This window comes from Chironomus tepperi, unplaced genomic scaffold (genome assembly GCF_022539635.2).
Source record: "Chironomus tepperi strain 1889 unplaced genomic scaffold, CSIRO-AGI_Ctep_v1 contig_171, whole genome shotgun sequence".
In the NCBI taxonomy this organism is placed as follows: Eukaryota; Metazoa; Arthropoda; class Insecta; order Diptera; family Chironomidae; genus Chironomus; species Chironomus tepperi.
Window position 1 is genome coordinate 744435 of NW_027226293.1, and position 21509 is coordinate 765943.

The 21509-nt window shown below is 34.0% G+C and overlaps 1 protein-coding gene across 4 annotated transcripts; it reads left to right on the forward strand.

Moving 5' to 3' along the window:
- The first annotated feature begins 2422 nt into the window (after window positions 1-2422).
- On the forward strand, window positions 2423-21509 carry LOC139088851 (zwei Ig domain protein zig-8-like). Of its 4 annotated transcripts, XM_070638167.1 has the most exons (9): window positions 2423-2822; window positions 13183-13401; window positions 13498-13723; window positions 14608-14859; window positions 15546-15743; window positions 15825-15887; window positions 17784-17911; window positions 18932-19100; window positions 20918-21509. In XM_070638167.1, the coding sequence occupies exons 3-9, from the start codon at window positions 13666-13668 to the stop codon at window positions 21142-21144; spliced, it is 1095 nt and encodes a 364-aa protein (XP_070494268.1). In that variant the 5' UTR covers window positions 2423-2822; window positions 13183-13401; window positions 13498-13665; the 3' UTR covers window positions 21145-21509. The 4 variants fall into 4 exon arrangements, with proteins under 4 accessions (XP_070494268.1, XP_070494267.1, XP_070494266.1 ...); XM_070638166.1 differs by having other exon boundaries at window positions 2423-2851; window positions 13183-13723; XM_070638165.1 differs by having other exon boundaries at window positions 13183-13723.

Genomic DNA, 21509 nt, shown 5'->3' on the forward strand with positions numbered 1-21509 from the left:
TCAGTAAATTGGATTCAAGTGTGCGGGTCAACATCACGATTTAATTAAATCGAAGAGCAGTTGAAAGCGAAATGCTGTTTTTTTTTTGAGAATCTTTCGAGTGAAGGAAATTTTAGGATGAAATTTATTGTAGGGTTCGGCATTTAGAGATTCACATTTTGATATAAATTCGAAAATTATTTATACAATTTTCCTCATTGCTGTCATTAATGTCCTTTAATGTTTACATTTCAAATCGCATTTATTTAAGGATTATGGTAATGCCCTTAAGTAACAGGATGTTAATTAATCATTTGATTGTAAGTTTGCCGAAGGAATATTGATGAAGTAATTGTATTTTGTGCTTGAATTAGCTATAGCCATTAGCACTAATGTTCATATTATGATGTAAAATATGCCATAGCTAAACATTCTAAGAATCATAAATAGAAGGTAAATTTTAATGAATGAATTGATGGAAACTTCTACAACAATGCTTAACATATAAATTATAAATATCTATATATAAAGTGCCTGAATCCTAAAATCATGTAGGATGAACGATGTTAATTAAAAACTTTGAATAAAATGAAACAATTCATACAGATTTTTTTTTTTTATTTTAGTTTGACCTGAATGTTATTAATTAAAAGTAAGAATACAAAAGAGTAGTTAATTATAGACATGAAATGAATTTGCAGGTAGGTGTGAAGCATACAATGTACTTTGACAATTTTTGTGAAATTTCCATACTGACATTGAAGTTTATATATAGATTAGAATAAGGTGGAGTGATATGAAGGGTCGTTTGAGAATGGGAACTCATTTCAAGAGGGGTTATGGCTAAGGATGCAATAAAGCTAAAGATTCCCAATGTTTCGACAGTAACCAATCCTTAAGAATCTTTAAATCAAAACTTGAAAATTTGATCAGAAATCTCTTAAAATATCTCTAATACAGTTTATAATTAGCTTAGGGATATCCAAGGAGACTATTATCCAAAAATCATGTCAAGAAGTGCTTGAACCTTTGGGAGTTTCCATGCCTTTAAATACCTTCCCTTCCACAGATTTCTAGCTTCGCTCTTTGGTGCTTAGTAGGGTTATCAATCCTGGGATAAAATGTCCTGATAACCGAAATTGATAAAGATATTACATACAGTCCAATTTCAGAGTCGAATACCTTAAGGTGATGAGTTAATTCGTATCTAATCAAAGCAGTTGCTTGTGACAGAGCCAGCTACAGACTCAAACTAAGGAAAGCCACGAATCGCAATAGATTTGTACAGCTCGCGTAGTAAATAAGTAAATTAAACAAAATTGATCAAGTTATCATGCTAATACATATTTGACATGAACATATATACATGGCGCAACTCACGTTCCATATTAGCTCTAACAGATCAGTCCAAGATCCGATCAATCTAAGATCAGATGCAAATGGCTCCCAAAAGTGACTGTTTTGCTAGCTTCAACTTATAAATATGATTCACATGCTAACTTAACAGTGGGACTCCAACAGCTGCTTTGACGATCGATATTTCTAGGAAGTTAAGAAAAAGACTTTTGTTTTATTTCAAATTTCAAGAATTGAGGTTCTTAAAAATTCTTATTTTTACTGATTTTTCACAACAATATCATCGAACCCATTAGTGAAAACAATGAAGCGAGCCGCAAGCACAGCGATATTAATCGTCAATAGATATTTTATCATCGGTGTAATGACAATTTCAAATTTCTAGGAAGGACACTTAAAAAATATAAAAGATAAAGTCGTAAATTTAGATCTGAAATGTCATCAAAATGTATTTTAAGATTGATTACATTGCTGGAAATGGTCAGGCTTCCAAGAATTTGTCACCCACAAAAGGGCTGTCAATTTAACAAAAAAAAAAAAAAAAAAAGCCACAAGTATGTAGGCTTCCGGCAAATCATTTTGAAACTGAATATTTTCGATTATCGTAATGGAATTCGATATACAGTAAAAGATTGTGGACCGCCTCAACACTTCCTCCACAAAATATTTCATGATTACCGGCAACATCAGCCTAGTTTAGGTATGTACCAATATACATTAAAGTAAATGATTACATTATTGGGGATGCATTAGAATAATTTATTTTACATTCATCAACTTTTTTGGGTATTGGCTTAAAATTTATGGTCGAGTTACATTAAGGACTTTCCAATTAAATAATTTTATTACTTTTTTACATTATTATTGAATTGAAATTAATGTTGAATATCAATTACAAATTAGTTCAAGAGCATCCGTACATAAATAAAAAAAGGAGAAGCATACACATGGCATGGAATGAATAAAATTCTTCATTGGAAATACATTCACTTCCATTGGAAATGAACATTTAAACAGAAAAATGTGAAAAGATGAAAACCGACTTCACAACAGAGTCACATTTTTCCATTAGACGTTCGCGATTCGAAGTGAATGGACGTATCTTGTAGATTTGTGCATCAATATATACAATTTGTGAACGGAAACATTTAAATGAAATAGTACAGACGTAAAGTGATGAAGGAACAGAACAGAAAAAATATCATAAAAAACACACAAAACTTTGTGCTTTCATAATCAAAACTTGTTGATGATTAAAAGTTGTTGTCACTTTCGTTTTGTGTGAGATTTATTATTCAACATATAAAGGATTATACCCGACGTTCATGTTATGTGATGATAAAAATGTGCAGCATAAAGGAATGAGAATTGCAAATATTAATAAAGAAAAATGTTTTTTTTTGTGTGTGTGTGAAAAATAAATGTTAATTTTCGTAAGAATAATGGAAATGCTTCCACAAGGAATCCATAAATGATTTATGCATTTGGTAATGAGTTGTTTCATCTTAGACTGTTGGTATGCAATTTGTGGTTATTATGAGATATGCTTGTTTCTCTACATAGTTTTTTTTTTTGGGAAATAACAAAAATAAAAGTTTTCAATTATTTTGAGGGTGGGATGCATTCGAGAATTGCATAATGAATGACATTGTTTGCTCGTAATAATTTTGGGTATGGATGGATGAGTCTTGTGTCAATAAGGGATTGTTCGATTGTTACGTTTATGTTTGTTTGATTAAGATTGCTTGGAGGTTTAATTAGGAGATATTAAGTGTAATAAATATGTGCCTTTAGGGAGGACATGAGTGGTTGCACTTGAGAAATTGAGAGAGGGGGTTGGAGTAGGTGGAGGACATCGTAAATAAGGGGTGTTTAAGATCAAATTCCAATTAATTTTAGAAGGACTTTGATTCTGAAATTCTGTTCTTAAAAAGCCGTAGGGATTGTAACAGCGTATCCAAAAATTACAGGAAATCAGAGGAAAAGTAGATTGGGTAGATGGGAGGGCAAGAGGGTTGGTGTCTTTCGAAGTAATAGTAGCCAAATTTAAAGAGAATTTTAAGTTTCTTTAACTGAAAAACCTAGCAAATTGGGAAACAATTCAAAAAGAGTGAGTAGTCAACCACCAAACACTTTCCCTTCCATGACTCTATTTCGAGGTTTAATCCAAATATTCATCTCTTACATTACATTACATTTCACGAGATGTTTTACCAAACAACTCAAGGCAAACTACTGAGTGACACAAATGAGAAAAGTTCCTTTTTGACTTCCATTGCTGCACTTTTTGGACTGCAGTAAAGTTTGCGGAATCACTGTATTCAATCATTGTTCTGTTGGTGACATCAAAAGAAATCCGTTTAAAAAAGTTCGCGTTTGTAAAATGTAGGTCGTCCTTAAACATTATATATGAGTTTTGTATGAGTTTGAATGGGCAAAAATACGCTAGAAGTAGACATCAAGAAGTGGACATTTACTTGCTATCACCTAGTTTTGTCCACTCAGGAAGACTCTGCTTAGCGATCAAAATTTTCCCCAATTTTCAATAGACATCACTTAAAGAATGTCCCTAAGCAGCATCAAATATCAATAAATTCTTTCCCAGCGTAAACGGATCGAGAATTCGTTTTAGCATTCAAGAATTCGTTTTAGCACTTATGTTTGAAATTTAGAAAACCGTTAAAAAATATTACAAAAATATAACTTTTTCTTGAATTTGAAACATAAATTTTAAATTTTACTGTTAATTGGTTGATAATTTGCAGAAATTATACTATATACATGGTTAGTTCAGTAAATATCAATTGATATTAGCAGTAAAAATTTCGTGTTTTTACCGTTAAATTTTCGATTCAAATTTTGGTGCTAAAAACCTTACAAATTCTTGCCAAACCGTACAAAATTAACGGTCAGTTTTTCTATTCGTTTACGCTGGATTCTTTCATATCAAATCCAATCATGTTCAATGAAAATTAATTCAACATATTTCCTAATTAAAGACTCAAGTTGATCGAAATCATTCAAAACACAACCAACAACCGAAGAATATCAACATCCGTAACTCAATAGAGCTTATAACCAATTTGTTTGCGATTTGTACATGCAAAGCGAAAATCAAAAGAGAAAAAAAAATATGAAATTCCTTCATAATTATCATCACGCCCACAGTATTACTTGTTTTTCCTCAACACCATCGACATTATGCATTCAATGAGTGGAATTTCTTGTCGAATCAATAGACTATTTAGTATGGCAGTATCTGTTAGTTTTCTGTTCCGGTTTTATGAGCTGTATTTATTAATTTACGTGTACCATTCATCATCATATGAATGTATGTATGTAAGTCTATGGATTATCATAGCAAAATAGCAAACAGTATCATGTGTGGATCTAAATTCACGTTATGTGAGGAAAAACAAGAAAGAACAAAGGAATAAAAAGCACAAATAATTCCTGTACACTTAGTAAAGGAAGCGAAGAAGATTAAACGATGAAAAAAAAAGTTTGCATGAATATTTCATAAAGCATATCTTCAAGTAAATATATTAAATTTACCAACCAGATTACCATAAACACAACTTAAATTGTGCCTTTTTTTCCCGTTAATTGACTTACAAGTCCTCATAATTTAATCAAACGATGAAGGAAATGTCAAAAAATATGAAGAACACAATTTAAATAACCTTCAATATGTTAATTCAATCAGCATAATTTAATATTACTTACAAGCTCCTTCCTTCTTCTGCTTTTGTGAATTTGACAAGAGGAAATTCCTTGATAACATATTCTTTCCAATTTTTCCTTCTTCAGTTTATGGGGACGTTTATAAATCATGTCCAAAGCATTAGCTACTCAAGACTAAATACATTATTAGTTCAGTGAATAACTTACTGGAACCATGCTCCGACTTGAAAACTAGGTTGCTACAAAAGGCTTTCCATTTGAATCTATTCCTGGTCGAATCACAAAGCTTGTAGAAACTAGTGTATCGGGTAGAAACCCAATGCGGATATATTCACACCGTCCATAAAAAGTCTCGCGGATAGGCCAAGCTTCGCTTGGCAAATGTTTGAGGGATCAAGCTCCAGCGGGTAGGCCAAGCTTCGCTTGGCAAATGTTTGAGGGATCAAGCTCCAGCGGGTAGGCCAAGCTTCGCTTGGCAAATGTTTGATGAATCAGGTAGGCCAAGCTTCGCTTGGCAATGTTTGAGGGATCAAGCTCCAGCGGGTCAAGCTTCGCTTGGCAAATGTTTGAGGGATCAAGCTCCAGCGGGTAGGCCAAGCTTCGCTTGGCACAGCTTCGCTTGGCACATGTTTGAGGGATCAAGCTCCAGCGGGTAGGCCAAGCTTCGCTTGGCAAATGTTTGAGGGATCCAGCGGGTAAGCAAGCTTCGCTTGGCACATGTTTGAGGATCAGGCTCCAGCGGGTACCAAGCTTCGCTTGGCAAATGTTTGAGGGATCAAGCTCCAGCGGGTAGGCCAAGCTTCGCTTGGCACATGTTTGAGGGATCAAGCTCCAGCGGGTAGGCCAAGCTTCGCTTGGCAAATGTTTGAGGGATCAAGCTCCAGCGGGTATGCTTCGCTTGGCAAATGTTTGAGGGATCAAGCTCCAGCGGGTAGGCCAAGCTTCGCTTGGCAAATGTTTGAGGGATCAAGCTCCAGCGGGTAGGCCAAGCTTCGCTTGGCAAATGTTTGAGGGATCAGACTCCAGCGGGTAGGCCAAGCTTCGCTTGGCAAATGTTTGAGGGATCAGACTCCAGCGGGTAAGCCAAGCTTCGCTTGGCAAATGTTTGAGGGATCAAGCTCCAGTGGGTAGGCCAAGCTTCGCTTGGCAAATGTTTGAGGGATCAAGCTCCAGCGGGTCAAGCTTCGCTTGGCAAATGTTTGAGGGATCACCAGCGGGTAGGCCAAGCTTCGCTTGGCAAATGTTTGAGGAATCAAGCTCCAGCGGGTAGGCCAAGCTTCGCTTGGCACATGTTTGAGGGATCAAGCTCCAGCGGGTAGGCCAAGCTTCGCTTGGCACATGTTTGAGGGATCAAGCTCCAGCGGGTAGGCCAAGCTTCGCTTGGCAAATGTTTGAGGGATCAAGCTCCAGGAGTAGGCCAAGCTTCGCTTGGCAAATGTTTGAGGGATCAAGCTTGGCAAATGTTTGAGGGATCAAGCTCCAGCGGGTAGGCCAAGCTTCGCTTGGCAAATGTTTGAGGGATCAAGCTCCAGCGGGTAGGCCAAGCTTCGCTTGGCAAATGTTTGAGGAATCAAGCTCCAGCGGGTAGGCCAAGCTTCGCTTGGCACATGTTTGAGGGATCAAGCTCCAGCGGGTAGCAAGCTTCGCTTGGCAAATGTTTGAGGAATCAAGCTCCAGCGGGTAGGCCAAGCTTCGCTTGGCACATGTTTGAGGGATCAAGCTCCAGCGGGTAGGCCAAGCTTCGCTTGGCACATATTTGCTGAATCAATTTTCATACAATATTCAATGTTTCAAAAATCATAGAAAACATTGATTTTGAAATTTTGTATGAAAACGAAAGTTTTTGGCTTTTTTAGAAGCAACGGCTGCACCTGCCATGCCCAAAATCTAATCAGCTCTTCCATAGAGCAACACGGATCGATTGCAAAAAACTAGAAGTCTCTACGATATCTCGTTATTGAGATTTCTTGCTGATTAACTTGTTTGTTTGCTTGTTTGTTTGCTTGCTTACAGAAAGCGAATTTTTCGATTTTCTCTGCAATGCCTCAACCAATTTCAATTCTGTTTTTTGATTATGGTGAGGAATTCCAGGCACAAACTTTTTGCGATAGAACAAAACTTGCCATTATGCTTAGTTTGGCTGAAAAATCCAAAAAACAGCTTTTCAAATCTGAACAAATTCAATACATTCACACGTGAAAACGGTGTGAATATAATTATCAGTTTTGACATCTAACTGACATTCCTTCATTACCGTCCTACGCAATGTTGTTTCAGTTCAGTGAATATCCACATGATAATACAGCTAGTTCAAACTATTTTCAAACAGATTTAATTAGAACAAACTTGAATTAGTCGACCGTATGTCTAGTAAGTAGAAGTGGCTCTGTGGTGGAAGGGTTTAGTACTTTGGTAATCTAATTGTTCAATACCGACCCAGCGATCAAGAGTTCGAGACTCGACAGGAGAAATTTTTCACTCGTCCTTTATCGAAATGTAATAGAAATCTGGTATACAGCTTTACTTTGAAAGCGTTCATGAAGTAATGTCCTCAAAGAAGTGAGGTTCCCCTGATTTCACATTAAACTGTCTACTTAGTGCAGTGATCCAGCGAAGATCCCTCAATCATTAAACAATTATTAGTCGCGAATCGTTCTAGCGGAGCTTTTATGTCTAAACTTGACATTTCATGGCTATCAAGTTCAAATATCAATTTTACAACAAGACGCAAGCGAACAAGATGCAATCGATTGGATCCATAGTCTGTTCCACTTCAGGTCCATAGCCTGTTTCACTTAGAAACCACATCCTGTTCTACTTTGAAACCACAGCCTGTTCAACTCTATGCTTAATGTATAGACTTAACTTATTCGACATAACTTTTAAACCAACCCCCTTCGTAATTTCTTTTTTTTAATTCATTTTGTCTTTGACTTTTCAAAAAGAAAAAAAAGTTTTTCCAACGACACGATTTATTAATTTTGTGATAAAGAAGCTCCTCTGTCTTGTGTAATTTCGGTAATGGAATTTCTTTCTTATCATTCTTGTGTATTCTTGCGTCATGTAAGTCAAAGATAATGAAATTTTGGAACAAAAAAAATAAAACCTTACAACAGCATGTAATTGAGACGTAACATTTATGAGATTTGGTTGTGCTTTGAAGGATATTAATATGCTTGTTCTTTTCTGAGAAGTATGTAACATGTTAAGAAGTTTGTTGTAAAGGAATTGTGTCTTTTAAGATGCTTAGTCGCATATGCATATGAAGGTAATCTGTACAATGAAGTATATTGGCATTGATTAAGCTTAGCATAATAGATGATATTGATTAATATCAATAAGATGTGCTAATTGTCTAGAAAATGTCACTTGTTATTTACAACTCAGAGCTATCTGTTGAAAACCATACAGACATCAATTTAAGCTGTTTATCAGTCTAGACAAGCAACAGAGCCAGAAAATACAAAACATCATAATCTAAGATCATTTAAATTAACAAATTCACAACAGAAAGGTATTAAAAAGTTTTGAAAATTGTAACAGACACGACAATACTCAAGTGTATATACCCCATCTGGCTATGATTTTGAATGCTGTTATCTTAAATACATAATTGACATTGTAAAAAGTGTTGACACACCTTGAATTATCTAAAGTTTCCTCCTGATGCAGACACAAACTTTGTCTTAACAAGATTCGTCCATTTTAATGTTCACAGAATTTCCCATTGATTTCTCAAGAAATGATTCAGGAAAAAAAGCTCAGCAACTTTCTCTATTAAGTATGGTAAAACTAAAAAAAAAATCTCATGAACTGCAATACAGCAGCAATGATTATCATAAGAAAAATTCAGTAGAAATGAAAATTTATTTTAACAACTTTACAATACGATTGTTTCTCTGCTGAGGATTTGGGAACGTTTGCTTATGACGTTAAGTATTTTAAAAGGAAATTTTTAAGGACTTTTTAGATTCCTCGAGTGTATCAAATTTGTGAGAGAGTAAGGCCTCTGTGGCTAGACAACAGACCGGATATTTGTAAACTTTTCTATTGTAATGACAGATGACAACGAGTTTGATTTCCATCAGAAGTTGAACTGTCAATCAGTACATAGAGTGTTGTCGGTATGACATGGATTCACACATGCTCGCGACATTACACTTTTAGGGGTTATTTAAGGTTCATAAAATCACTATATATTTTATTCTAACATCATTTAAACTAGTGAACATTTTCCAGACCTTCTGATCAAAATCTAGGTCCAGAGCTCAGAATCGACTCAAATCCTGCATGCAGTTCAGATCGGCACATGTTGAAATGTTGGTACGAAAACAACCGGATTTGCCAAGTGGCTGCCACTTTGTTCTAAATATACTCCTACCTCGTCGCCGTGGTGGCAACATTTCAAAGAGTGCCGATCGGGAGTCGAGTCTAATTAAGTCTACTTTTCTATATAAAATTCGAGTCAATTACGAGCTCTGCTTGGATCAAATGGGCAGGCTTTTTTATTTGACTAACTATACATCATGATCCCTATACATACAACTGATCCAAACCATTCCAAACGTGTACCTATAGCGAAGATGTAAGCATTCAAATCCAATATTTTATTCGGTATGCAATCTTGTAGCTGCACTTTCTATTTTTCACACTACAACTTAATGTTCCTGACCCATTTTCTTAATTCTTCCACTTGAATTGATATCCATACATTAAAGCAGTTTAAGTCCTTAAAAGTCTGAAAAAGAACACACTTGTGTAAATGATGAAGGATTTGAACCGATGAACCTCGAGTTACTTCAACAAAGCTTGAGTTAAACGCTTTACTGGCGCTTTACCAAGTTCTCCACTGAAGCACTTAACTTCTTAACATTATCCTCACAGGAATCAACTATAATTCCGAGCAACTTTATTTCACTTCGGTTGACTTCGATGTACTTCGGCATATTCTGATGGACATCCTTACCGAAAAGCCCCAACCACATAAAATTGTTCCTGATTTTAACAAAATATATATTATGAAAACTCCTCTCGATTTATTCAAGTTGGAATTTTTTAATACTTAAACTTTTTTCTGTGTCTTCATCTCAAATCACAATCATAAATGAGGAGGAAATAAGAAGAAAAGTTTTTAAACCACCTTCCATAAAATAAAATTTATTAACACTTAATAAGAAAAATGCGCCATCATCTTTTAAAAAAAGTTGTCGAGGAACTTCCAACACTTCTTGTGTGTGTTATAGAGGAAAAAAAATAAAAGAGGAAAAGAAGATAACAAAACCAGAAAAAAAGAAGGGAAAGAAAACTTTGTTGTTGTTGTTCGGGGCTACTTTGTTTGCTGAAGAATTTGCATATTTTTTCGCAAAAATAAAAATTTTGGTTCAGTGTTGTTATTAGGTTAGTGGACTGTGAAATTCTAAGATAAACCCAAGATAAACTAGCTTATTGTTCACTTAGATTTATATAAATTGGATTCTGCTTCAGATTCTTAAGTGGTTGTTTAGATTATCTGTGACTCAGTGATCAATATACTTACTTACTTACTTCTTTGGCCGTACAGATCAACTGTGATACATGTTCTTTCTCAGTTGATGTCTAACACTGGCTCTTTTGCTGGCTGTTCTTTGTCAATTGTCAATGTAAAGTACTACATTGTCTCTATCAACAGTCCCATTTCAAGATATCCAGTGATCTATATAGTATTTAGAAATAGGCCGTCATGACGCCATCAGGGCAACTACGCTTCTTGTTAATATGGCTAAGTAGTGATGCTCTAATGGACACGCTGTTCTGTTCAGGAAAGCTCATTGCTTTATATTGTCGAATACTTCCTAACTTAATTCCTTGGCTAGGGCGCACGAGTTTTTATGACCGCGTTTGTGAAAACGTCTGTAAACAGCTCTATCTTTCGATTCGGGTTATTGAGAACTCTATCGTCCTTATCAATTCATTGATTCCAGTAACTTTTCGGGATTGTAGAACACTGATTGATATACATCCGAGCTACCCAAAGCAAGTGAAAGAACACTTATAGAATCCATACCGAGCCTTAATGTTCTCAGAACTCGAATAAGCTTCCAAGCATCAGCCGTATGTATTCTTGTGTTGCCTGAAATAGTCTGGATAGAATTGTTTGAGTCTTATTTTACACTAGTGACACAATATAGTTCTAAAGACATTTATTCCAAGCTTTTTTGATAGCAAAACATCAAATTGACATGGAAGTGTCTCTCTGACTGATTGAGACATAATTTTCTCTATGATTTGACACAAGTCTTTGAGATAACAACACTGAATATCCTCGTATTTTATTTCTTTTTAAAAGCAGTAGCCTTTCTTAGCTTCTTATTTTTATCTTGGATGTAATATGTTGAATATGTTTATCATTATTATCATGACGATGTGATATGTTACTGAATATTCTCTCTCCTTTCATGTATTGCCTTCTTTTTTTCTACTCATGTTTATGTTAAAATAACATGAATATTGTAAGATATCCTTTTTGTGGTGGAATTTTTTGGGACACCGGAAGACAAAGCGCATTTCCTATTTCAACAGAAAAGCTTATTTTCAATTTATGGGAGGATAAAATAGGAAGTTGAAGTGCTTTTGTTAAGTAAAATATTTTTCAATTCATGTGAGAAGTTTAGGATTTTTTGTTGAAAATCTAAAGCTTTAGAATCCCCACTAAAATAGATAGGCTTTTGTGTGTAGATATTCAAGTTTGCAGATTTGTGTGGTAAATTCATTGAAATGTATTTTCAGTTCCATGCTCATTAAAAATCCTATGATTATGTTGCCATATACGAACTTTTTTGGAACTATGGCATTCAAATATGCTTAGTCAATGACATACATTTGGAAATTTAGCGGTAAATTATGCGAGACAAGAATTTTGCTGCAATTTTCTATTATACGACGCAAAATAGAATTGGTTCTATAGAGTACAAAGTTTGGAATACTTCAACCCTTAAATCCAATAAACTTGATATCCGAGAACATTCTGTTCATGAAAAAATTGAAAACTTTTTAAACAAAATTTCCTTCAATATTGTTGCCTTAAGCGATTGTTTTGAGTGAAATTGATAGACAGTTTAAGTCATGACGACAGAGAAGCCATGTTATTTCCTGAAGTTTCAACAGATTAGTCATTAACATTTTTCACTTTTGTGGTTGTTCATTTGAGATGTTGAATATTTTGGGAAGTGCGGGGATTGGTAAGGGTTTTGGAGGTTAGAATTTTAAATTTTAACATTTTTTAATGTCAATTCTATTGGCTTCTCAATTTAAAGGACTTATTTCTTTTAAGTTACGCAATGACGGTCTTCGCAATCAACTATTGTGATAGATTTACTAGGTTTATTAGCTCAGAAGTAGGGTTTTCAATACCGGTATTGATTTGTATGAAAAACCGGTATTCAATACCGGTATTACATGCATTTTGGTACCGGTATTGAAAATCCTACTCAGAAGGCACTCAACGGTTTCTCGAAATCTCGGTATCCAAGACTAAGACCAAGACCAAGACCAAGACCAAGACCAAGACCAAGACCAAGACCAAGACCAAGACCAAGACCAAGACCAAGACCAAGACCAAGACCAAGACCAAGAACAAGAACAGGACCAAGACCAAGATCAAGACCAATAACGTGACCAGAACTGAGATCGACATAGAGACCGAAAGTACAATGAAATCCTTCGAAGTCTTAGCTTCAACTATTCTCGACTGGGAAGTGTTAGTCTCTAGAGACACTCTTAAAGCACATGACATAGAAATAGCATAGTTAGACAAGACAATGAAAAAGGGTCATAATCAGTTGAATCCAACCTCAAGTTAGACTCACGCCGGTCTAGAGTGGTCTAGAGCCGAATTTTCCATCATTTCTATACCACGTGCTTTTCGAATGACCTAAAAGTATAAGAATTTAGTAACAATAAGAGCAGAAGTGGAACAAGAAGTAGTAGATGTCTAATATTTGAAGTACATTTTTAATGAGTGGTTGCCATCCAATTCCATAAATATCTAATTCTATCCAATCTTGGGAAAATTACTTAAGTTATACCCACGAGAACAAGTCTTATTGCATTTTTGGATCATAAATTTTAGAAAACGATGGAATCGTTTGAGGGAAAATGAAAAATTGACGATATTTATTGTTCTAGACGGAACGAGCATCTATAGAATTTTGAGAAGAGACAGTAGCAACATTTTAAATCAAAAGGAAAGTACAGCATGAAAAATCATGCTAAAAAATTCCACATAGACACTCCATATATTCATTATGTGAAGTACATCTAAAAAAGGAATAATGATGATGATGATGTTGAGAATATAAAGTACATTGTAGCTAAAAGGATGTGATGTGCAAAAAAATAAAAGAAGTATAAAGAAAATACGGAATGAATTGAAATTTTCTATTTAAAAAAAAAAAGAGTGTTTTCAATTGCAGTGTTAATAATTAATAGTCATTTACACAGTGAAGGAAATTTATGGTGATGATGATGAATATAAATGAGGACAAGTTTGAAAAGATTGCGATGATGACGCTCGAATAAATCGAGGCTTGATGACAATGTGATTTTATACTTTATTTTTTTTTATACTGTCGTGCGAAAATTATAATTTTCTGTCTGATACAACAAAAAATGGACTGTAGAAGCAATAAATTATTAGATTTATGGATTTTTATAATATGCATACTAGGTAAGGTGATTCATTCGCAATTTTTATGTAGTACTCAATTGAGAAAATGGAGTGTTGAGTAGTGGTTGGCAACTTGTGTATCGCGGCACATCAGTGAGCCATTATGAACCGTACATCGTGTAAGGTTTTGGTCGAGCCTAACCTTATTTGGTGATAATGACATTGCTGCTATTATTCCACATCTGCTTCATTACAAGGCCCAGAGTATATCAATGCAATGTCAGTAGACACAAATTTGTGTGTCGCGAATACACAATCGGAGTTAATGTGACTAGAAACAGCGAAAAAGCAACCGATTCCGGCTAGACCTTCCCTGGGATCGAACCTGGGACCTTTAAGTCGTTTGCTCGACTTCCTAACCAACTAGACCATTGCCGCGTTTTTGATTCTGGAATTGGTGTGACTAGAAACAATGAAAAAGCACTCGAATACGACTAGATTTTTCCTGGGATCGAACCCAGGTCGTTAGAGTTGGTAGTCCGAGATTCTAACCACTACGCCACTTCTGCTTTTTCGCTGCCTTCCATCTGGGTCGAGCTTAATCATCTATTGTCCCGCGTCACACAGGTTGCCAACCACTTGGTGAAGGAGTGAGGGAAATAATCCTTGTATTGTACATTGCTCAAATTCTATAAATTATATTGCAAAAAAAATATAAATTGTATAAAATATTCTCTCATTGTGCCAACATAATAATCTTGCATAGCTTGAACTAAAATACAAAAATTTTTCCCTCACTCCACTCACTTCCATAATTTATTTGTGACCAAAAAAAAACGAGAGAATTTTTATGGAAACTCCGCAACATGAACACACATAAATTTTAATAATTTTTCATTTATACAAATATATCCAATACGTTTTGTTCCTTTTCCTCCATTCAGATATGACAAATGGTGGCTTTCAAAGTACATTAAATGAGAATTTCACAAGATCTACCGCGATTGACGAGTATCAAACCGCATCAACGACAGTGACACAAACTTCAATTATACCAAAAATAAGTGTCACGTCAAATGCGACAAATTATGAGATCTTGTCCGATGATAGGAGCGGATTTAGTTTGACGCAGGCAACAATAATCAGTGAACCATATTTTGATTCTCAAACGCCAAAGAACGTGACAGGACTTGTAGGTAAATTGATATGATATTGACTTGATATTTTGTTACCGACGATGAGCGAACGTTGTTGAACATCGTAAATATATCTTCCCATTCACATTTAATAGATAAGTGTGCAAAAACAATTTCACATCGATGACAGCAACAAGTTAATTAGTCATTTAATAAACTTTTGTCGGTTACTTTATTGTCGACGCATATTTTGATTGAATTTGATTTGAAAAATTTAACGGAAAATTTTCAAAAATGTCATAGTTTCAGCCCCTTTCTCACTTGAGAGAATTTTCTGCAATTTTCCCGATAATTATACCACAAATCAAACATTTAATCGATGATAATTCACCTACAGTATGGCAAGAGCATGAGCGCACAAGTATCAAACCTCATAAATCATTTTTATCAATAAATTCAATCATATCAAATCCGTATGCGAGACAAAATGAACATTTGAACATACATATAATCCACATAGAGCACATATTGATAGAATTGCTAGAGAGAAAAATTCATTAGAAGAATATCAACTTTCATTAATTCAGATTCCCCTAACCACTTGTCTTTTACCTACATATAGATATATACCTCGAAATATAATTTATCGATTTTCCCCAAGCAGTCGTTACTGCAAAAAAAATAAGAAAGAAATTCCACTTTTCTCACATCTTATCTATTTCTATGTTTTCTATGTATGACTCTAGGGAAATCGGCATTTTTGAATTGTCGTGTCAAAAATTTAGGAAATAAAACTGTATCATGGATTCGACATCGTGATATACACATATTAACTGTTGGAAGTTATACGTATACAAGTGATCAAAGATTCCAAGCAACACATCATAAAGAGACTGATGATTGGACGCTGCAAATTAAATGGGCACAAAAAAGGGATAGTGGAGGTGAGGCATGAAATGAAAAATTTGCTTTGTACATGACTGCATTAAAATGTACAATTTTCTGTTTCCCCCCTTTTGTTACAGTTTATGAATGCCAAGTAAGCACACAGCCGGTTCATAGCTATTTTGTAAACTTGAATGTTGTAGGTAAGTGTCTAAAATTGTGTCATGTTAATTATCAACCGATTAAAGTAGTTCCGGATAATGTTTTAATTGGGTTAGCGAAACATATGTTTTGCATCATAAGGCTTTATTTAATTAAAATTTATTCATGCCTAGAGCAGTTCTGACGTAAATGCTTTTTTTCCGTAAGGTTTTTTGGTATTGTACGATACAAGGATGATGGAAAGCTTCATAATTTATAATGTTAAATGATATTTCTGGATTTGATACAAAACAAGACGCGTGAATAAGCCCGAGTAGCATATGATGGATTGAGTCATTTTTGGGAATCTTGCATTGTTATGGAATTTGAATAACTTGAACTAAAAGCGCTTTTGAAAGCAATGAAGAACTTTTTATCGATTTTGAATGTTTTAATCCTAGCATAGATATCCTGACTAATACTGTTCAAATTTGAACAGAGATTAACAATCTAAATTGAGTTCATTTTTAAATAGAAACTTTTGAAATGAAACAGGAACCTTCTGCGAACACTCAATACACAATTTCAATTTCCTGTACTCTTTATTTCTCTAAGAATAAACTCCTTCACATTCCTAAATCAGATTTAAGTAATTTTTCTCAGAAATCACTGTACATATTTAGAATTCATTCAAGTATCAGGTTGATAGGATTAGCAAAAACACAGAACGTAGATATTAATTTCATGAGAGGAAATTGTATGAATTGGGAATAATTTTCCTTGTAAATAAAGGATATCGTTTGCTCATGATTCCCTAAAGGAATCAATATCTAAACAATTGGATAAATGAACTTATTTAGTCCTGTATGTTGGTTCAGATTATTTGAAATTTAGTTTTGTAAACTTGTAATTGTAGTTTAATGTTTATTCTTCGGAGTTCAAAGCAAACTGTTAAGAAACGGGCCTTCAACTATGTAATTTTTATGTACAATTTGAATTGCAAATAAACGTTATTTTCTTAGATTGTAAATTATTGCAATTTGAAGTAATTTTCTTGTTGTGCAATGTTTTGACTTCAACAACAGCGTTTTTGGCTAAACTCCTGACTAGTATTACTAGACAAATTGACTCCAATGCTTTCTTCAAGAGGGAAAGATCCCACAATAGATTGAACAACTCCCAAAACACGTTATACGGATCATGAATCCTCACTACCATGAAATTCCCAACACAATGACATCATCCATATGCTAATCGGGAAGACTCAGTGATAAATTTAATTTTATCAGCTTAATTTAAGTGCTCATTTCAGAAAACAATGCCATCTGAAATTAACCTTTATAATAAATTAAATTTAACACGAGAAAAATATTCGCATGTGAGGCAGTGAATAGAAGAATTGCTGAACAGGGGATCTTCAAAAAAATATGATATTGTGTATGGAGCAAGCTGAGTGAATGATATGTGAATATAAATACCCATATGGGGGTTTGAAAGGAAATCTTCAGCATCACAATGCCGAGGTTTAAAATTTCAATTTTCAGTCAATAGATAACCGACACCAGTTCAATATAGAATAACAAATTGGCAATTTGTATAGTATCGGATGTTTTTGATACCTCAAATGCTTTGAGCATAGAAGTGAATACCGCATATAATCCTATAACCAGCACTGATAGCACACACATATATAATATATGTATTCACATATTATTTCCATCAATTTTCAATAACTTTAAAAGCGTATTACTTTATTTGCGTTTAAGAATTCATGGGATGTGAACCACTTGTGATTCTGAAAATTGCCATGTTCAAGGCATTCCATTTAATATTCTGTAATCGGTTGATGAGTAATGACATAAAGCTGTTGAATATTTAATGTAAAAATGTATTTTTTTAATATAAAATTGTCATCAAATATTGATAAATAAATAATATAAAAAAAATGTTTTTGTCAGTTCCAACCGCAGCAATTCATGGTGCACCAGATTTACACTTTGATAAGGGTTCAACAATCAACTTGACATGTACAATAAAATTTAGCCCGGAGCCACCTGCATACATTTTTTGGTATCATCTCGACGAGGTAAATATATAATAATAAAAAAAAAGAATATGAAAATAAAATGCATGAATAAATCTCTCTAGAGTCACATTCATAACGTTTAATATTTAATTTTTGAGTTATTATCGGTATGATGCAGTGATTCTCAAGCTTTTGGGATTGCGCTCTACTTATTCTCTTTACAATTCATTGAATGATAACCTTGATTGTTTTGTAAAATTACTGCTGCAGTCTCTGTTGTAATTCTGACAACATCATTACCTTGAATGGAGCAAAACTGCGATAAGTCGACAGCATGTCTAGCTGTAAACTTGATTTTTGTGTAACTTTCGACCATCTGGATCATTGAGATTCAGAGTTGCACTAAGGAGTTTCCAGTCTGTCTAATGATTGTTTAACGAGTGAGGGTGCGCCAGGCCACTTTGCTCTGTAGATCTATAGTTTATAGTGGGATCAGAACCACTCCTTTCTTGACGCTATTGTCAGCTTACTGTCTTTAGCCTACAAAGGGAGGCTTTGATCCACTGTATATAATTCGAAAAAGGACAGAAGAAAAAGTTTCTCTTGCCGAGTCTCGAACCCATGACCGTTTGGTTGGTATCCCAATAATTACGTGCCGAAGTACTAAACCATTCCGTCACCGAGCCACCTCATAAAATTAGATCTGGACCAACTGCCTGACAATATGTCTTATAAGCTTACACGAATCGTCAAGTACATAAAATTAGACATTTTAATTTTTTACATTTTTAGCGCATTTTTGAAATTTTTTTCAAAAAGGTAGCTTAATAAGACACTTTGTTCACGCTAAAAACTTTTTAACTAGACATCGTAGAGAGCTCGGAATGGTTTTAAAAGATCAGTGCCATATAGTTATTGCGGCGCCGGGAGTTTCAAATCAACACATAAATCTGTAATTAACAATTTTTCATTTGCAAAATCCCACAGCTCACAGCTTGAGAATCACTGCCACAATGTATCGTCCATAGTACATAAATAGTTATGACATTTTAATTTTTTACATTTTTTTAATTTTCACAGGTGATATCCTATGATTCATTGCGAGGAGGTGTGAGTGTAATTACTGAGAAAGGCGACATTACAATAAGCTCGTTACTCATACAGAATGCTGATTTAGCAGACTCCGGACGTTACAGTTGCTCTCCATCCAACGCGGATGTTGCTAGTGTTCGTGTTCACGTTTTAAATGGTAACCAAACAATTGTGATAGTTGTTTATGCTTTACAGCACACTCCAAAAAAAAAAAATCCTCTTATAAATGTTACTTCACTCACGAACATGCTATAAATGTACATTCATGATAGAATTAAACTTAATAACATTCTTATACTCTTTTTTTCATTATTCTATTCCATTCTTTACATTGTTTCCGCGTGATTTGACTTTTATTAAAGTTTTATCCCGGTTAAAATTTGTAACTCGGTAGTTTTTTTTGTGATAATGCTTTACCTTCTCTTTTCAATTTATGGTTTTCTATTAATATTCCTTAAGTTATTGCTCTGAATTGGTTTGGAAATACTTAAACATTCCGAAAGTTTTCTTGAAACATATTTTAACCATTTGTTTACTTCTTGTAGCAAATCTGTTGAGGCAGATTTTCACATAAAAATTCCTTTCTTGTCAAGTTAATCCAAAGTTTTTTTTTTGTGGGTAAAAATTTTATAATAATCTGTTTATAGTCTTAATATCATCGAAAAGTAACCTTGGACTTGTTGTGAAAACAGTATTTTTGATTATAAAATAATAACAACTGATGATAACTTTTGAAAGAAATTTAAAAAGTTAAAATTAGCCTATAACATTTCATGAAAACTTTATATTAAGAATATAAAAGATGAAAACTTTCGTCGAGTATGTCGAAGAAGGAAACTTAAAAAGCTTTAAAAAGCACAAATTAGAAGAAGAGATTTTGCGGTAAGAGAATAATTTTAAATTTGAGGTTGAGGGGTAGGCAACTATAATATTCATTAAAATTGAGTGTAATTATGTTTTCAAAAAGGGAAACACGGCTGTTCTTTTTAAAAAGGGGCATAAAAGATTTAAGGGGTGTCAAACACAGCTTTGAAAATTTCAAATCCTTTTTTTGACCAAATTATAACGATCTTAGATTAGCGGACAGAGGTTTTTCTTTACTGGAAATGAAATCACTATTGCTGCCATCAAGTGCGAAGTCAGAAATCTTGTTTTTTAGGTCTATGTAAGGAGACAGAGGTTGTAATTTTTTAGGAAACATCCTCAAAAATCCCCTTTGAATATTGCAGGTTTTTCTTTACAAAAATCAGTCATGGTGGCGTAATATCTTCCCCCCTCTAGTTCCTTCTTTTGTACTAATCCAATGAATTTATATTCCAAACAAAAAACATTCTTTCCGAGAAGTTAGGATTGAATTTTTCAAAAGTAACAATCCATTAATTTCATCATATCATCAATTATTTATTAAATTTGGTGAAGAGTGAAAAGAAATTTCAGATTTGACCAAAAAAGTGACGTCGACAACAACAAAAAGCTTTACATTAATAACACATCTATCATTTTTTGAGCGAAAGCTTGTTATTTGAAAAAAAAAAGTCGAAATTATCATTTGAAATTCTTTTTTCACCCAAAAAAAGTCGTAAAATTTATGTTGCGAGTTGTGGAAAACTGGTGGAAATACGAAAAAAAAGAGAGAAAATTCCATCAATGCCACATGATAATACAATATATTTTGATAAAAACATAAGAAATAAGCAGGAGAGATTTTGCGTGGATTATAGAAGAATCAGCATTTGTTGTCCCTATGTATATGTTTTTAGTTCTTCTTTCCCTCCTCTTTGTCATTTTCATTTCTTCATGTTTCTCTCACGCAATATGATTTTTTTTTTCTTTATTTTCCTTAATAACATGAGTAAAAGAGTGTCTGTTTTCTGTGTCATGAATGTATTAAATCTATTTACTATGTAAATTTTGTTAAGACAGAACAAAAATGGCAGTAATATTAAAAAACAGGAAATAATAATCTTCTATCAGTTCGCGCTTTAATTTCAGGTGGTGAACATCCCGAAGCAATGCAGACGAGCTCGTGTCAGTTACAATATCAAAGAGATCATTACATCAAAATGACAAGTTTAATGATAATAGTATTTTTATACAATCACATAATGTGGCTCACAGCAATAGCAACGAAACTATACAGCTTCTGTTACAGACACTCATCACATCTGTGTACAGGATTGTTCATTAAACTTAAAAGCTGATTTACAAAATCAACGACAGAAACAACAAAAACTTTAGACTTACTTGAAGACTTCTTTCAGTTTTTAATTGAAAGTAAAGTGGATGTAAACAGATGAAAACGAATTTCCTCAAATGAACAGAATGAACGAGAAATAAGAAGTAATAGGAATAAGCAACAAAACAATAAATCAAAAGCAAAATGAAAGAGAACAAACGAGAAAGAATGAAACTTAGAGTACAGATTGTGGGGGATCTGAGAAATATGATGTGAAAAGTTAGATAGAAAAAAAAGCGAAACTCATTTTTACAACCATAAAATTTAATGAATGTTTCAAACTTTATAACTTGTATAGAACAAAAAAAAAATGAATGAAAATAAATAAAA